General features: G+C 43.4%; 1 protein-coding gene and 2 non-coding genes across 10 annotated transcripts in view; all 3 read right to left on the bottom strand.

Moving 5' to 3' along the window:
* Positions 1 to 18,827, bottom strand: part of XPNPEP3 (X-prolyl aminopeptidase 3) — a 73,558-nt gene that overhangs the window by 9,448 nt on the left and 45,283 nt on the right. For all 8 annotated transcript variants that reach the window (XM_032139185.2, XM_058431897.1, XM_032139186.2 and 5 more), the window contains 3 exons: positions 14,166 to 14,228; positions 12,566 to 12,679; positions 7,180 to 7,265 (listed from right to left, as the gene is read on the bottom strand). In XM_032139185.2, coding sequence (XP_031995076.1) covers positions 7,180 to 7,265; positions 12,566 to 12,679; positions 14,166 to 14,228 — 263 coding nt within the window. The remainder of the gene's footprint in view (positions 1 to 7,179; positions 7,266 to 12,565; positions 12,680 to 14,165; positions 14,229 to 18,827) is intronic.
* LOC116459566 (U6 spliceosomal RNA) lies at positions 3,017 to 3,120 on the bottom strand. The gene has a single exon (XR_004245605.1). It is a non-coding gene; the product is annotated as a U6 spliceosomal RNA (small nuclear RNA).
* LOC116459540 (small nucleolar RNA U13) lies at positions 6,531 to 6,634 on the bottom strand. Its single transcript, XR_004245591.1, has one exon. It is a non-coding gene; the product is annotated as a small nucleolar RNA U13 (small nucleolar RNA).

The following is an 18,827-nucleotide window of genomic DNA, read 5'->3' as shown; positions in this document are numbered from 1 at the left end:
TCCAGCCTGGGCAACAAGAGTGAAACTCCGTCTCAAAAAAACAAAACAAAAAAAGAACTGCATAAGGTTTCCAATTTCCGAAAGACAAAAATCTGGAATATGGGTGGGAATGAATATTTATGGTGTGGGATAATGGTAGAAGGAACATAGTTGCATCAGGCAACTTTACTGATATGGGTCCACTAATCAGACATTCTGGATTCAATGTTGCAGCTGAAGGGGTCAGAAAAGTTCTAAGTTTGGTTGCCTAGCTGGCTGAAACACAAACCAAAAGGTAACCCACAATACATAAACACAAATGCCACAACTGCTTTGGTATACTGGAGAAGGAATTCTGCCTCAAGACTATAATATAAACCCTGCCTGAGTTTGGACTGAAGTCTGCCCTATAGATTTTGGACTCAGGCCTTGTACAGACCATTTCCATCTCCCCTGAAAGCTTCCTCATGTTCATTTCTTTTTTTCTTTTTTTGAGATGGAGTTTCGCTCTTTCGCACAGGCTGCAGTGAAGTGGTGCGATCTCGGCTCTCTGCAACCTCTGCCCCCACTGGGTTCAAGCGATTCTCCTGCCTCGGCCTCCCAAGTAGCTGGGACTATAGGCGCCCACCACCACACCTGGCTAATTTTTGTATTTTGAGTAGAGATGGGTTTTTGCCATGTTGGTCAGGCTGGTCTTGAACTCCTGACCTCAGGTGATCCACCCACCTTGGCCTCCCAAAGTCCTAGGATTACAGGCATGAGTCACCACGCCTGGCCCTCATGTCCATTTCTAATCAATATCCCTACTTTCCGAGGCAAATGCTGTTGTGATCATTTTGACCTTAGTTTGCCTAATCTAGAACATCATATAAATGGAATCATATAATATATACTCTTTTGTGTCTGGCTTCCTTCACTGGACATAATCTATGCTCAGTGAGGGTAGAAGGGTGTCTATGCAGTACATCCATGGTGGTGCTTCAATCAGTAACAAAAAACATTCAATCAGTAATTAAAATGTTCTTTTTTATTACTGAGTGGTATTCCATTGTATGAACAGACCACAATTTGCATATTTATTCTCCTGTTGATGGACATTTTGGTTGTTATACTATTGTGAATAAATGCTGTTATGAATGTCCTTGTGCAACTCTTTTTGTTGAGAAATGTTTTCATTTCTCTTAAATACCTAGAGTTTGGCTGGGCATAGTGGTTCATGCCTGTAATTCCAGTGTTTTGGCAGGCCAAGGCAAGAGGATCGTTTGAGCCCAGGAGTTGCAGACCAGCCTGGGCAACATAGCGAAACCCTGTCTCTACAAAAAAACAAAATTTTAGCCAGGGATGGTGGCATGTGCCTATAATCCCAGCTACTTGGGAGGTTGAGATGTGAGGATCGCTGCCTGCCTCAGCCAACCAAGTAGCTAAGATTACAGGTACCTGCCACCACACTCAGCTAATTTTTGTTATTTTAGTATAGACGGGGTTTCACCATGTTGGTTAGACTGGTCTCGAACTCATGACCTCAAGTGATCCACTCGCCTTGGCCTCACAAAGTGCTGGGATTACAGGTGTGAACCACTGCACCTGGCCTTTTTACAATGCATTTCTATTCTTCTAGCTGGATAATTTCTATTTATCTTCAAGTGTGCAAACTTCTGCTGTCTCCAACCTACAGTTAAGTCTACCTAGTGAATCTCCTGTTTCAGTTAACGTACTTTTCAGCTTTAAAATTGTCATTTAAAAATTTAAAAATTTTTAAATTATAAAACAAAACACAGATATAGAAAGCCAAACAAATCAATCAAATATAAACCTTAAGAAATTATTCAGTGGCTGTATTAAAAATACAAAAATTAGCCAGGCTGGGTGGCACCTGCCTGTAGTCCCAGCTACTTGGGAGGCTGCGGCAGAAGAATTGCTTGAACCTGGGAGCCGGAGGTTGCAGTGAGCCAAGATTGCGCCACTGCACTACAGCCTGGGCGACAGAGCAAGACTTCGTCTCAAAAAAAAAAAAAAAAAGAAAAAAAAAAGGAAATTATTATAAGGTGAATACCAGTCAGATAAAACAACAACAACAAAACCACCAAAACCTGGCAGACTATCCCAGAATACCCTTCTATAGGTCCCAGAATAATGACAATCCTACCAACAATAACCCTCATCCTAACTTTTTTTTTTTGAGATGGGAGTCTCACTCTGTTGCCCAGGCTGGAGTACAGTGGTGCGATCTCGGCTCATTGCAACCTCCACCTCCTGGGTTCAAGTGATTCTCCTGCCTCAGCCATCTGAGTAGCTGAGACTGCAGGCACCCACCACCACACCCAGCTGATTTTTGTGTGTGTGTGTGTGTGTGTGTGTTTTTAGTAGAGACGGGGTTTCACCATGTTGGCTAGGCTGGTCTCAAACTCCTGACCTCAGGTGATCCACCTGCCTTGGCCTCCCAAAGTGCTGGGATTACAGGCATGAGCCACCATGCCTGGCCTAACTTTTTTATTTTGGAGACAGGGGCTTGCTCTGTTACCTAGGCTACAGCACAGTGATGTGATCATAGTTCACTGTAACCAAAAATTTCAGGGGTCAAGTGATTTTGCCACCTCAGCCTCCTAAGTAGCTGGGATTACAGGTGTGTGCCACCATAGTTGGCCAATTTTTTGTATTTTTGTAAATATAGAGATCTTGTTGTGTTGCCCAGACTGGTTTTGAACTCCTGGCCTTAACTGATCCTCCTGCCTCAGCCTCCCAAAACACTGGGATTATCGGTGTGAGCCACCATGCTAGCCGTATCAGTTTGTAGTCAGTTAATTGTGATTTTTCTTATTTGTGTGTACTGTTATTTACACATGAATTTTTTTTTCTTTTTTTCTTTTTTTTTTTAGACAGGGTCTCACTCTGTTGCCTAGGCTGGAGTGCAGTAGTGCAGTCACAGCTCACTGCAGCCTCGACTTCCCGGGCTCAGGTGATCCTCCCTGTTTAGTCTCTCTAGTAGCTGGGACTACAGGCCTATGCCACCATATCCAGCTATTTTTTTCTTTCATGATTATATATGGAACGCTTCACAAATTTGCATGTCATCCTTGCACAGGGGCCATGCTAATCTCTGTATTGTTCCAATTTTAGTACACGTGCTGCTGAAGGAAGCACTTTTTTTATTTTTTTTTTGAGACGGAGTCTCGCTCTGTTACCCAGGCTGGAGTGCAGTGGAGCGATCTCGGCTCACTGCAAGCTCTGCCTCCCGGGTTCATGCCATTCTCCTGCCTCAGCCTCTCCGAGTTGCTGGGACTACAGGCGCCCGCCACCACGCCTGGCTAATTTTTTGTATTTTTAGTAGAGACGGGGTTTCACCGTGGTCTCGATCTCCTGACCTTGTGATCCGCCCGCCTCGGCCTCCCGAAGTGCTGGGATTACAAGCATGAGCCACCGTGCCCGGCCCAGGAAGCACTTTTAATATTTTTTTGTACAGATGGGGTTTTGCCATGTTGCCCAGGCTGGTCTGGAACTCCCGGGCTCAAGTCATCTGCCCGCCTTGGCCTCCCAAAGTGCTGGGATTATAGGATGAACCACAATGCCTGACCGAATTTATCATTTTTATTGATATATAATTCACTTATCATAAAATTCCTTCACTTAAAAAAGTGTACAATTCAGTGGTTTTAAGTATATTCACAATGTTGTACAATCATAACTACTACTAATTCCAGGAAATTTTCATTACCATCTCCTCCCAAATCTTGTATCTGTTAGCAGTCACTCCCTATTCCTTATGTTTTTTTAAAATTTTAATTAAAATTTTTCCTTTTTTTACAGATGGGGTCTTGCTCTGTTGCCCAGGATGGAGTGTACTGGCTATTCACAAGCTTGTTCCCATTACTGATCAGTACAAGAGTTGTGACCTGCTCTGTTTCTGACCTGGGCCAGTTCAGCCCTCCTTAGATAACATGCAGAAACCTCTAACTTGTTGCAGACACCTGATCAACATAGTGGACTGCAGCTTAGAACTCTTGGACTCAAGTGATCCTCCTGCCTCAGCCTCCTGAGCAGCTGAGACTAAAGGTGCATGCCACTATGCTTGGTCATTGTGGGTTTTTTTTCTTTTTCTTTTTTTTTTGCGACAGGGTCTGGCTCTGTCACCCAGGCTGGACTGCAATGGTGCAATCTTGGCTCACTGCAACCTCTGTCTCCTGGGCTCAAGCAATCCTCCCACCTCAGCCTCTTGAGTAGCTGGGACTACAGGCATGTGCCACCATGCCTGGCTAATTTTTTTGTATTTTTTGTAAAGACTGGGTTTCACTATGTTGCCCATGTTGGTCTTTAACTCCTGAGCTCAAGTGATCCTCCTGTTTTGCCTCCCAAGGTGCTGGGATTACATGAGGCACCTCGCCTGGCTGTCCTTTGTGTTTTAAAAAATATTTTTGTCACCCAAATATTCACCCCAAGATAATTTTCTTTGTGCTCATTTGTAATATATTTGATATGCTCATTTGTAATATATTTGATATAACTAAAATCTCTTTTAGTTAAAAGGTTCCTCCTCCACCTCTTTTCATTTCCTTGTAATTTATTTGTTAAAGAATCTGGGCTGCTTGACCTGCAGAGTTTATGAGTCTAGATTTTGCTAATTGTGCAGTTACAGACTGAATGTTTGTGAATTAGGAGGTAATTATTTTGAGGTAACAAGTATTACCTAGTGTTTGGTTTTGTTAGCTAGTTGCTCTATGTTTATTTGACAATTTGGAAAGTTTGAAAAACTATCCTGCTGCTGCCATCTTCCCAGAATCTCTGGTTTTTTGTTTCTATTTCTCATTGAGATTCTCCATCTGTTTGCTCATTATGTCTACATCTTCCTTTAACATATCTATAACAGCTACTTTAGAGTCCTTCTGCTAATTGGAACATTAGGATCATTTCTTTCTTTTTTTTTCCTTTTTTTGAGATGGAGTCTCGCTCTGTGGCCCAAGCTGGAGTGCAGTGGTACAATCTCGGCTCACTGCAACCTCCCCCTTCCCGGTTCAAGCGATCTTCCTGCCTCAGCCTCCGGAGTAGCTGGGATTACAGGTGCCTGCCACCATGCCCAGATAATTTTTGTATTTTTAGTAGAGACAGAGTTCATATTTTGGCCAGGCTGGTCTTGAACTCCTGACTTCAAGTGATCTGCCCACCTCGGCCCCCCAAAGTGCTAGAATTACAGGCATGAGCCACTGCACCTGGCCAGGATTATTTCATGATCAGATTTTCTTGATTACAGGTCACAATGACCAGTTTCTTCTCATGTCTAGAAATTTTGTTAACTTGGATAGATTCAAACTACAAACTCTGTTCTCACTGGGAAGCAACTAAAATCTCTGCTCAGTTTATTCTGCTTCTAGCTGCTGGTATTTTGCTGAGCCTCGTGAGGCCTCCTCAGAACACATAGTTTAGTGATCAGCCAAGGATTTTTAAATATTCTGTATGCAGATTTTGGGGCTCACAGTTTCTGCAAGCCCTTCTCATCAAGGACTTTCCTTCATCTTTCTGGCTATTCTGACAGCACCTAAATCTATCATTTGATGTCTTAAATCAATAAGGCTGTGGCTTTCTGCTGCCCAAGCTATGTGCATTGGGCAATGTCCTCAGGCAAAAAGCCCTAATCACCAAATTTATCCATTATAGTTTTTCTTTCTTTTTTTTTTTTTTTTTTTGAGTCTCACTCTGTCACCCAGGCTGGAGTGCAGAGTCCAATCTTGGCTCACTGCAACCTCCGTCCCCTAGGTTCAAGCAATTCTCCTGCCTCAGCCTCCCAAGTAGCATTCCTGGGCTAATTTTTGTATTTTTAGTAGAGACGGGGTTTCACCATTTTGGTCAGGCTGGTCCCGAACTCCTGACCTCAGGTGATCTGCCTGCCTCGGCCTCCCAAAGTGCTGGGATTACAGGTATGAGCCACTAGGCCCGGCTCATTATAGTTTTTGAAGAATGGACTTGCTGGGCGCGGTGGCTCAAGCCTGTAATCCCAGCACTTTGGGAGGCCGAGGCGGGTGGATCACGTGGTCAGGAGATCGAGACCATCCTGGCTAACACGGTGAAACCCCGTCTCTACTAAAAATACAGAAAAATTAGCCAGGCGTGGTGGCGGGCGCCTGTAGTCCCAGATACTTGGGAGGCTGAGGCAGGAGAATGGCGTGAACCCAGGAGGCGGAGCTTGCAGTAAGCCGAGATCGCGCCACTGCACTCCAGCCTGGGCAACAGAGCGAGACTCTGTCTCAAAAAAAAAAAAAAAAAAAGAATGGACTTGTACTTGGCTAGCATGGTGAAATCCCATCTCTACGAAAAATACAAAAAATTAGCTGGGCGTGGTGGCAGGCACCTGTAGTCCCAGCTACTCGGGAGGCTGAAGCAGGAGAATGGTGTGAACCTGGGAGGTGGAGCTAGCAGTGAGCCGAGATCACGCCACTGCACTCCAGCCTGGGTGCCAGAGCGAGACTCCGTCTCAAAAAAAAAAAAAAAAAAAGAGAATGTACTTGTACAGTTTCTGCCTATTTTTGAAAGCTCTCTGGTGCCTTTTATTTTTATTTTTCTCATGTCAGATGGGTAATGTGCTGACTTTGTAAGAAGGTTTGAGGGTAGCACATCTCATACCTGCACATGAACACCCAATCATCACACTCATGAGCTACAAAGGGATCTCTGGTGCCTTTAAATAGTTATTTTTAATATTTTGTCCAGATTTTATAATTATTATCTATGGAGGATTAATCCAATCAAGCTTTCTACCATAACCGGAATATTACTTCTGCATTTTAAAAAATCAACTTTATTTTTTTAAAAATGTCTGTGAGTCAGGCATGGTGGCAATGTGCCTATAGTCCCAGCTACTTAGGAGATCTGAGAAGAGAGGATCACTTCAGGACAGGAGTTCGAGGCTGCAGTGAGCTATGATTTGGCCTGTGAATAGCCACTGCACCCCAGCCTGGATGACACAGCAAGACCCCGTCTCTTCCAAAAAAAAAAAAAAAAAATCTTTGTGTGTTAGTTACCTAGGTGTTTCTATGTGCCTCATCCTGTGATATGATGAACAAAACAGTCTTAGAAAACAATAAGGAGCTTTGCAACCTAACTTGACCAGGAATGGACCTATAATATTTCTTTAGTCATTCATTCCAAATATAGCCATATTCCAACTCATACTCCTAAGAAGCAATGGGATATGTTACTCTGTAGAAGCCCTACCTGCCATTGACTGGCCACGTACGTGTGATGTCACTCACATAGCAAGAAGACTCACAACCTCCATCCAGAAGCACCATTTCCCCATCCTGGAACAAAGTAAGACATGTTAAAATGGATAAGCTCATGATTATAAGTTGTTTCTAGTAATCCAAAATATGCCTTTTTTTTTTTTTTTTTGAGACGGAGTTTCACTCTTATTGCCCAGGTTGCAGTGCAATGGTGTGATCTCGGCTCACCACAACCTCCGCTTCCCACGTTCAAGCGATTCTCCTGCCTCAGCCTCTGAGCAGCTGGGATTACAGGTGCTTGCCACCACACCTGGCTAATTTTGTATTTTTAGTAGGGACGAGGTTTCTCCATGTTGGTCAGGATGGTCTCAAACTTCCGACCTCAGGTGATCTGCCTGCCTCGGCCTCCCAAAGTGTGCGGATTACAGGCGTGAGCCACTGCACTTGGTCCATTTTATTTTTTTAAAGCTCTAATTTAAGGGACACTAATTGCTAGTTTCTTCTATTTATCTACACAGCATCTAAACTTTTTAGATGTTTGAAACGAGGCATGTGAAAACAAAACTTTTCAGATGAATTCACCCTGCCACAAGAAAGTTGGCAATGTGTAGTGTTTCAGTGTATAGGCTTTGGAACCAGACTCCTTGGGATTGAATTACTAGGTGTAAACATTAGCACATCATAAATATCACTATTATCATTTTTTTTAAGAAAAAAAAAATCCCATAGGCCTTTGCTTTATGAAACAAGAGAAAAAAACAATCCTATATACGTTGGTATGCCGGTGGTATGCCGGGCCTTATTCAAACACAGCCACCCTTAAACATTTAACCTTGGAATATCACTTCCCTCTTTTTTTTTTTGAGACAGAGTCTTGCTCTGTTGCCCAGGCTTGAGTGCAGTGGCGTGATCTCAGCTCACTGCAACCTCCGCCTCCTGGGTTCAAGCGATTCTCCTGCCTCAGCCTCCCAAGTAGCTGGGATTACAGGTACCTGCCACCATGCCTGGCTAACTATGTTGGCCAGGATGGTCTCGATCTCTTGACCTCGTAATCTGCCTGCCTCGGCCTCCCAAAGTGCTGGAATTACAGGCACGAATCACTGCGCCAGGCCCCACTTCCCCTTTCGCTCTCCATCATAATACATGTGGGGAAAGAAGAAAACTTTAAGTATATCTCTAACTTTTTAACTGTCATGTTATGCTGAAATTCTCTCTCTATGCCCTTGAAGACAGAGTATATGTTATTCGTATCTAAGTAAGTACAAAATTTGACAAACAGTAGAATAATGGGTAAATGATAACATATAGTAATGGCAACTTGAACTGATGGATGTGATTTTTCATTTTTGGCAAAAGATAGAATAAATTTCTGCTAGTAAACAACTAAATCCTGGATAAAATGTATTTTATGAAATGTTGACTTTTTTTTTTGAGATGGAGGCTTGCTCTATTGCCCAGAGCTGGAGTGCAGTGGCACAACCTTGGCTCACTGCAATCTCTGCCTCCTGGGTTCCAGCGATTCTCCTGCCTCAGCCTGCTGAGTAGCTGGGACTACAGGCGCATGCCACAACACCCAGCTAATTTTTGTATTTTTAGTAGAGACGGGGTTTCACCATGTTGGCCAGGATGGTCTTGAACTCCTGGCTTCAAGTGATCCCCACCTGCCTCAGCCTCCCAAAGTGCTGGGGTTACAGGCATGAGCCACTGGGGTGCCTGGCCCTGTATGTTTACTTTTTAAAGAAACCATCTAATGAGATTTACTAGAGTAAGGAGAAAAGGCAAAAATATATCAAGAATATAAAAGGGTACATAACTATAAATACAAAGTAGCTTAAAATGTAAGACAACACTGTGAGTAATTTAGACAAAATGGACAAAATGGTAGAAACATATAACTTATGAAACTGTCTTAGGAAGAGTAGAAGTATAAATTGACATAATCTCTTTGGAAATGTTTGGTACTATCACAGTTGTAGATATGCATATCCTATGACCCAGCAATTCCATTATTAGGTGTCCCTTAGACAAACTTAGTAACTTGTATACCAGGAAAAATGCACAAGAATGATCAAAGTAAGAATCTGAAAAAATCATAAAGGTCTATCTATGAATATTTATCACATTAAGAAATTAACACTGAGAAAATTTTTATAATATTTATTAAATTCACTTAAAAATAAACCCATTACATGTTAAGATAAATAACATTTTTATGAAAAAAACTATTTTTCTAAATATAAATAGAAAATTGGCATTGTTTGCATTTTCTAAATTTTTTTGTCTAGTGTCACAGAAGACAGCTGGAATCTCATACTGCCTGTGCATTCAGTCTTTTGTGTTATCATAAAACTTCTGGGATACTCCAGTATACACTAGTAAGAGAATGTCTGTGTTCTTATGAAAATATATTTAACTTCATGAACCACACTAACTGCTGCTCTATACTATAGGAATTAAAACAGGCCGGGCATGGTGGCTCATGCCTGTAATCCCAGCACTTTGGGAGGCCAAGGCGGGCAGATCACTTGAGGCCAGGAGTTTGAGACCAGCCTGGCCAACATGGTGAAACCTCGTCTCTACTAAAAATACAAAAATAGCCAGGCATGGTGGGAGCCTGTAATCCCAGCTACTCAGGAGGCTGAGGAAGGAGAATCGCTTGAACCTGGGAGGTAGAGAGAGGTTGCAGTGAGCCGAGATTGCACTATTGCACTCCAGTTTGGGCAACGAGAGTGAAACTCCATCTGAAAAAAAAAAATGCGAGAAGCAAGAAAATGCCTCAATATATGAGGGATACTGAATTAGGAGTTTAAAAGTACACGAAGGAAAATATCAGGCCCAAAGAGTTCTACATGTGTTTACCAAATTTTCAAGAAACATTAATTCAAGTCATTCCATAATACTAAGAATGAGACTATTAATTTTTCTGAGCTTAGTTTGACCTTGATATGAAAACCAGAAAAAGACAGCATAAGAAAGAAATTATATAGGCCAAACTCACTCGTGAACACAGATCTGAATATCCTAAACTAAGTATTATTATGTTGAAATGAATAGTGCTAAAGATAAGAAATGATGCTCAATTTCATTGTTAATTAAGGTAATAAAAATTAAGACCACAAAGAGATGCTATGTTATACCAAGTAGAATGGCAGAAATTAAGAGGTCTGATAATACCAGGGGATGGAGAGGATGTAGCTGACAGAATTGCACACTGCTAGTGAAGTATAAACAGACACAAATAGTCAGGAAAGGTTTATATTATCATATATATTTTATTTATTATTTATTTTTTGAGACAGAGTCTCGCTCTGTCGCCAGGCTGGAGTGCAGTGGCGCGATCTCAACTCATTGCAACCTCCGACTCCCTGGTTCAAGTGATTTTCCTGCCTCAGCCTCCCGAGTAGCTGGGATTACAGGCACGCAATACCACACCTGGCTAAATTTTTTTGTATTTTTAGTAGAGACGGGTTTTCACCATGTTGGCCAGGATGGTCTTGAACTCCTGGCCTCGTGATTCACTCGCCTCAGCCTCCCAAAGTGCTGGGATTACAGGTGTGAGCCACTGTGCCCAGCCTACACATATATATATATATTTTTTTAAAGACAAGGTCTTGCTCTGTTGCCCAGGCTGGAGTGCAGTGGCATGATCGCAGCTCACTGCAACCTTGAACTCCCCAGGCTCAGATGATCCTTCCCACCTTAGCCTCCCAAGTAACTGGAACTAGAGGCATATGCCATCATGCCTGGTTCATTTTTGTATTTTTTTTGTAGAGATAGGGTTTCGCTATGTTGCCCAGGCCAGTCTTGAACTCCTGTGTTCAAGGGATCTGCCCGCCTTGACCTCCCAAAGTGCTGGGATTACAGATGTGGGCCACCTCACCCAGTCTATGATATTTAGGAGTTAAAAAAAATCCCTCCAAACTACCTATAGAGTATACAATTTGTATAGAGTTTATAAACAAACAGTAGCTAATTAATACTGTTTGGGGAGTCATATATATGTAATACAACTATTTCTTAAAAGTCAAGGGAAAAACAAAATTTAGTTACCAGTTACCTTTGGGAGGGAGGAAGTGGGATGGGACAGCATAAGGGTAGGTGTGCTGTATTGCTACTGTTCTAGCTCTAAAATCGACTGCTTGGTTCATGGGTATTTGTTTTTATTTTTGTTTTTTTTTAACTATGCTGTATAATTTACATGTTTGCTATATTTTTTTCTTTTGGATTTATTGAATACTAAATCAGTAAAGAAATGGACTTAATAAAGGAATACACAATTCCTTCACCTGTATAGTCACATGGGAAGAAAATCATAGAAGATATGTTCCCTCACAGCTAATAGTGATTTCTTAAAATCTTTCTGCCCAGAAAATCTGCTTGGCTCACTGTTGTTGCCGCAAGTCCTCAGAGAAGGAGAGTTATAATGAAATGAGCAGAGGCTTTAGAGTAGAATACTTGGCTCTGCACTAATATGTTGTTTTAGGTTTTTAAATATTTAAATATTTATTTATTTATTTATTTATTTATTTAGAGACAGAGTCTCGCTCCATAGCCCAGGCTGGAGCACTGGAGTGCAGTGGTGTGATCTCGGCTCACTACAACTTATGCCTCCCGGGCTCAAGCAATTCTCCTGCCTCAGCCTCCAGAGTAGCTGGGATTACAAGCATGTGCCACCACACCTGGCTAATTTTTGTATTTTTTAGTAGAGACATGGTTTCACCACGTTGGCCAGACTGGTCTCGAACTCCTGACCTCAAGCGATTCACCCGCCTTGGCCTCTCAAAGTGCTAGGATTACAGGCCTGAGCCACCACGCCTGGCCTATGTTGTTTTATTTTTTGAAGTTCATTTTCCTCATCTATTAAAGAGGCATGTTAATAATTCCTTTCTTTTTTTTTTTTTGGAGAAAGAGTCTCGCCCTGTCACCCAGGCTGGAGTGCGGTGGCGCCATCTCAGCTCACTGCAAACTCCGCCTCCCAGGTTCAAGCAATTCTCTGTCTCAGCCTCCCAAGTAGCTAGGATTAGAGGCGCCCACCACCATGCCCAGCTAATTTTGTATTTTTAGTAGAGATGGGGTTTCACCATCTTGGCCAGGCTGGTCTCAAACTCCTAACCTTGTGATCTACCCACTTCAGCCTCCCAAAGTGCTGGGATTACAGGTGTGGGCCACCGCACCCGGCCAATAATTCCTCCTTTCTAACAGAGCTAATTTAAGGACAAAATGAGATAATGTCTGTAAAACCATTTTACAAGCAATAATATACTTTTAAAATGTCAGCTAATTTGTGAAAGCTGAAGGTTAGAGGGCCATGAGGTTAGCAGGTTTTCTACTAGGCTATCTGGACCTAGTGGGAGTAGCACTGAGGGCATCTCACGTACCTTGATGAGTTGATTATTTTTCACATAGTGCAAAGTGTTTGACCGATTACCACCAGCCACCACAGGTGGATAGGCTAAGATGTCTGCGCCACGAGCCCGGCATTCAAATTCAAACTGTGAAAAACAACAGCAAGGTATGACTCAAAGGGTTTCTGTAGGGCTGCCCCAGCCCAGGCTCTCTTCAACAGCCCATACCTCCATACCGGTACTTATCTTAAGTCATTACTGGGAAACTATTCATCATATCTAACGAAACCGTTTATGTTGTAATTTCAGTCCATCTCTTTTATTCTCACCCCATGTACTATAATCTATGTAAGTATACTTTTTTATTCCCACAAATCCTGTTATTTCAACCCTATTATTAAATCTGTTCTTTTTTCTTTAGTGTTTTCTAAATTTCTTATAATTTTCAAATTAAGTCCAGAAGACAGAAAACTATGATGAAGGCTGAGCCTTGAAATACCATCATGTAAGGTTACTATTTGTTTCTTCTTATTTAGCTAAACACCGAAATGTGACTTACATTTTTAACAACAGCTCTAAATTACTAATTCCAATCTTTCAAATAGCTACAAATCTAAATGCTCTGGAAAAGTGAAAACGGATGCTAGGAAAATTGCAGTCCTACTAATTTCACTACGTTCCAGGATACAGGATGGAGCTGGAGGTTGGTGAGTATCTGCTACTATCTACAGCACTTTCTCAACCTCTATTTTTTTTTGAGACATGGTATTGCTGTCACCCAGGCTGGAGTGCAGTGGGGCAATCATAGTTCACTATAGCCTGAACCTTCCAGGCTCAAGCCATCCACCTACCTCAGCCTCCAGAGTAACTGGACTACAGGTGTGCCACCATGCCCAACTAATTTTTTTTTATTTTTGTAGAGATGAGGGCTCAGTATGTTGCCCAGGCTGGTCTCGAACTCCTGGGCTCAAGTGATCCTCCCATGTCGGCCTCCCAAAGTAATGGAATTACAGGCATGTGCCACCACACCTGGCCTCGGCCTCTTTTTTTTCTTTTTTTTTGAAACAGTCTTGCTCTGTTGCCCAGGATGGAGTGCAGTGCAATGGCATGATCTTGGCTCACTGCAACCTGTGCCTCCCAGATTTAAGTGATTCTCGTGTCTCAGCCACTTGACTAGCTGGGATTATAGGCATACATTACCATACCTAGCTAATTTTTGTATTTTTAGTAGAGACGGGGTTTGGCCATGTTGGCCAGGCTGGTCTCAAACTCCTGGCCTCAAGTGATCTGCCTGCCTTGGCCTCCCACAGTGCTGGGATTACAGGCATGAGCTCCACGCCCAGCCCTCAGCCTCTTCTTTACATTGACCTAAACAGTATTACTTTTGTCACCTCACATTGCTGAATCTTCCCTTCATCATCATCTGTGCTACTTTGCAATTTTCTTCCTTTACTTGTAACACAGTATATTTTAGACTTATAAATGACCAGTGATATTTCAGAACCAAATTCTCTCCAATGACATGCTGGTCATCACTATCACAAAAGCAGACTGCACTGCCATTTCTGCAAATCAAATTACTTTATTATATTCACCTCCAACAAGACGGTGAAGCTAACCATCTAAATCTCACCTTAGCATAAAGAAAGGCTTCTTCCACAGGGGCTTTACCGGCGAACATGGTTTCTATGAAAGCCTGCAAAGAGAAAGGAGGATGAAAAGAACACGATCTCATTCTATGTTGCTTACTCGAATATTCAAAATACTAGAGCTCAGATGAAAAGCACCTTTCCCCACAATTTCGTCAACCTGAAGTTGTGACTTACTGTGGATAATAATACAGTTTTTTTTTTTTTTGAGACGGAGTCTCGCTGTGGCACCCAGGCTGGAGTGCAGTGGCGCGATCTCGGCTCACTGCAAGCTCCGCCTCCTGGGTTCACGCCATTCTCCTGCCTCAGCCTCCCAAGTAGCTGGGACTACAGGCGCCCGCCACCATGCCCGGCTAATTTTTTGTATTTTTAGTAGAGACGGGGTTTCACTGTGATAGCCAGGATGGTCTGGATCTCCTGACCTTGTGATCTGCCCGCCTCGGCCTCCCAAAGTGCTGGGATTACAGGCGTGAGCCACCATGCCCGGCCAATAATATAGATTTCTGAAAGGAAAACATTTTGCTTTGATTTGAATGTGTCCCCTCCAAAATTCACGTTGCAATTTAATCCCCATTGGGGTGATAGTAAGAAGTGGGGCCTTTTGGGTAGTGACTAAATCACGAGGGCTCTGCCCTCATAGATGGGATTAGTGACCTTATAAAGGGGCTTGGCAGAGTGAGTTTGGCCCCTCTTGATTTTCTGTCCCTTCTGCCACATGAGGATACCTAGAGGGTGCCACCTATCAGGAATTTCCCTTCACCAGCCACTGAATGTGCTGGCACCTTGACCTTGGACTTCCCAGCCTCCAGAACTATGAGGAAATACATTTCTATTGCTTATAAATGATCCAATCTCAGGTACTTTGTAATAGCAGCACAAACATACTAAGATATACATTTGTTATTTATGTCACAAAATGCCTCAATAGCCCCATGTATGAAATTATGGATTGAATGGTCTAGTCTATAGCAAGGTTTCCCAACCTCAGTACTACTGACATTTGGGGCCAGATAATTCCTCATGGGAGAGCTGTCCTGTTCAACGTAGGATGCCAGAAGCATTCCCAATTGTGATAACAGGACACTACCAAAATGCTCCCTAGGGGACAACACTGCTCCCCCACTGAGAACCACTGACCTATAAGTAATTTTATGTGATAACCACACTATATGTGTGTGCGTTCTCTTTTTTTTTTTTGAGACAGAGTCTCACTCCATCCCGCAGGCTGGAGTGCAGTGGAGTGATCAGAACTCACTGCAGCCTCAAACTCCTGGGCTCAAGTGATCCTCCCGCCTTAGCCTCCTAAGTAGCTGGGACTACAGATGCATGCCACCATGCCCAGCTAATTTTTAAATTTTTCATAATTTTTAATGTTTTCAGCCTCTCAGGGTGACTCACACCTGTAACCCAGCACTTTAGGACGCTGAGGTGAGAGGATCACTTGAGCTCAGGAGCTCAAGATGAGCCTGGGCAACATAGTGAGACACTATCTCTCTAAAAACAAACAAACAGGCCGGGCGCAGTGGCTCAAGCCTGTAATCCCAGCACTTTGGGAGGCCGAGGCGGGTGGATCACGAGGTCAGGAGATCGAGACCATCCTGGCTAACACGGTGAAACCCCGTCTCTACTAAAAAATACAAAAAAATTAGCCGAGCGTGTTGGTGGGCGCCTGTGGTCCCAGCTACTTGGGAGGCTGAGGCAGGAGAATGGCGTGAATCCAGGAGGTGGAGGTTGCGGTGAGCCGAGATCGCGCCACCGCACTCCAGCCTGGGGGACAGAGAAAGACTCCGTCTCAAAAAACAAACAAACAAACAAACAAACAAACAAACAGGCTGGGTGCATTGGCTCAAGCCTGTAATCCCAGCACTCTGGGAGGCTGAGGCAGGCAGATCATGAGGTCAAGAGTTCGAGTCCAGTCTGTCCAACATAGGGAAACCCCATCTCTACGAAAAATACAAAAAATCAGCTGGGTGTGGTAGTGTGCGCCTGTAATCCCAGCTACTCAGGAGGGTGGGACAGGAGAATCGCGTGAACCGGGAGGCAGAGGTTGGAGTGAGCCGAGATTGCGCCACCGCACTACAGCCTGGGCCACAGTGGGAGACTCTGTCTAAAAAAAAAGAAAACATGAAAACATTTCATAGTGTGAGGTAATGGCATTGCCAAAATGCCCAAAAGAGTAAAAGCAAGTGGTGCAATGGTGGGAATATTTACATGGCTTGCTGCCTCTCTTCATTCAAATCTTTCCTCAAATGTTTCCTCCTCACAGAGGCCCTTCCTGACTATCCCATCTAAATTAGCACCTTCCATTACATTTCATCCCCCTTCACTGCTTCATTTTTCTTCATAGCATTTAATTCCAGATGACTTCATGTCTTATTTGCTTACTGTCTCTCCTCCACCAGAATGTAACTGTGAAGAGTGAGCACGGATAGTCTATTGTGCTCACTAATGTATCCTCAGAACCCAGAGCAGTGCCTGGCATACAGTTGGTACTCAGTAAATATTTGCTGGATAATGAGCAATTAAAATCAATTAAAGGGGCTGGGCATGGTGGCTCATGACTGTAATCCCAGCACTTTGGGAGGTCGAGGTAGCGGATCACGAGGTTGAGATCGAGATCATCCTGGCTAACACAGTGAAACACGATCTCTACTAAAAATACAAAAAAATTAGCTGGATGTGGTGGCACGCACCTGTAGTCCTAGTTACTTGGGAGGCTGAGGCAGGAGAATCGCTTGAACCTGGGAGGTGGAGGTTGCAGTGAGCCGAGATCGTGCCACTGAACCCCAGCCTGGGTGACAGAGTGAGACTCCATTTCAAAAAAAAAAAAAATAAGAAAATAAATTAAACGGTTGGGTGTGGTGGCTCACACCTGTAATCCCAGCACTTTGGGAGGCTAAGGCAGGTAGATCACTTGTGGCCGGGAATTCGAGACCAGCCTGGCCAACATGGCAAAATCCTGCTGTCTCCGCTAAAAATACAAAAAATTAGCTGGGCATAGTGGTGGGCACCTGTAATCCCAGATGCTCAGGAGGCTGAAGTAGGAGAATCACTTGTACCCAGAAGGTGGAGGTGGCAGTAAGCTGAGATCGTGCCACTGCACTCCAGCCTGGGTACCACAGCAAGACTCCATCTCAAAAAAAGAAAAATAAATAAAAAATCAATTAAAGGACACTTGCACACACAATCACAAATGTTGACAAATAACTTATTCAGCACTATATTTTTAGCATGAAACCTAAAAAATATGGCAGTCCTAGTGGCTTCATTCACTCAAAAGAGGGATTTGTCTTTTTATTAATTTTGCTTTGAACCCTTATTGCCTGGCATAGATAACTGTTGATGTCATGGCTTAAATTTTTTTTTTTTTAAGAGATGGGGTCTTGCTATGTTGCCCACACTGGAGGGCAGTGGCTATTCACAGGCACAATCACGGTGCACTACTGCCTTGAACTCCTGGGCTCAAGCGATCCTTCTGCTTCAGCCTCCTGAGTAGCTGGGACTATAGGTGCACACCATTGTGCCAGGACAGTCGTGACTCTTTCAAACTGTTAGGTAGACTCAACAGGATAGAAAAGTTCCTCCTCCTGGCCGGGTGCGGTGGCTCACACTTGTAATCCCAGCACTTTGGGAGGCCGAGGCAGGCGGATCACGAGGTCAGGAGATTGAGACCACGGTGAAACCCCGTCTCTACTAAAAAAAAAATACAAAAAATTAGCCGGGCGTGGTGGCGGGCGCCTGTAGTCCTAGATACTCGGAGAGGCTGAGGCAGGAGAATGGCGTGAACCTGGGAGGCGGAGCTTGCAGTGAGCCGAGATTGCGCCACTGCACTCCAGCCTGGGCGACAGAGCGAGACTCCGTCTCAAAAAAAAAAAAAAAAGAAAAGTTCCTCCTCCTTCCTAGGTGATCAAATGCCTAATCTTGCTTTACTTCTTTTTGTAATGAATGTGCCTCCTATGAGTCAATTTCTTTATAGAGCATTCCAGGTACACATGATACACAGTTCAAATGCTACCTACCCTTACTATATGCTTGATGTCCTTCCAGTAAAGATCAAGAGTTAGACTTCATGATTGGCACTTCTAGGACTGCCTTGTCACAACGTAGCCCATACTACCAATAAAGACTTAACACTCTTACTTCACTAAGTGCTACCTGAATGTTTGTATTTTGACTGTTAAAAAATGTAAAATGGGCTTTCTTTGCATTTCACCCTGCATCTCATAATCAGAACACATCACAAATGAACACTGTAAAGCTAATGGAGAAGGGAGAGTAGAGAGAAAAAGCATTTCACAAACCATTTCAGGAAAGTTGTGTGTGTGTGTGAGAGAGAGAGAGATGGGGGGGAGGGATCCCTTAACATTGTCCTATGGATCTTTTCTTAGCTTATTTTAAAAATCAATGATTTGAGGCTGGGCGCAGTGGCTTACACCTGTAATCCCAGCACTTTGGGAGGCTGAGGCAGGTGGATAACGAGGTGAGGAGTTCAAGACCTGCCTGGCCAAAATGGTGAAACCCTGTCTCTACTAAAAATACAAAAATTAGCCGGGCATGGTGGCAGGCACCTGTAATTCCAGCTACTCGGGAGGCTGAGGCAGAGAATTGCTTGAATCCGGGAGGCGGAGGTTGCAGTGAGCCTATAT

Source organism: Hylobates moloch, unplaced genomic scaffold (assembly GCF_009828535.3).
Source record: "Hylobates moloch isolate HMO894 unplaced genomic scaffold, HMol_V3 SCAFFOLD_19, whole genome shotgun sequence".
NCBI classification, from domain to species: Eukaryota; Metazoa; Chordata; class Mammalia; order Primates; family Hylobatidae; genus Hylobates; species Hylobates moloch.
The sequence above is the reverse complement of the archived record's forward strand: the minus strand, read 5'-3'. Positions and strand labels throughout refer to the sequence as shown.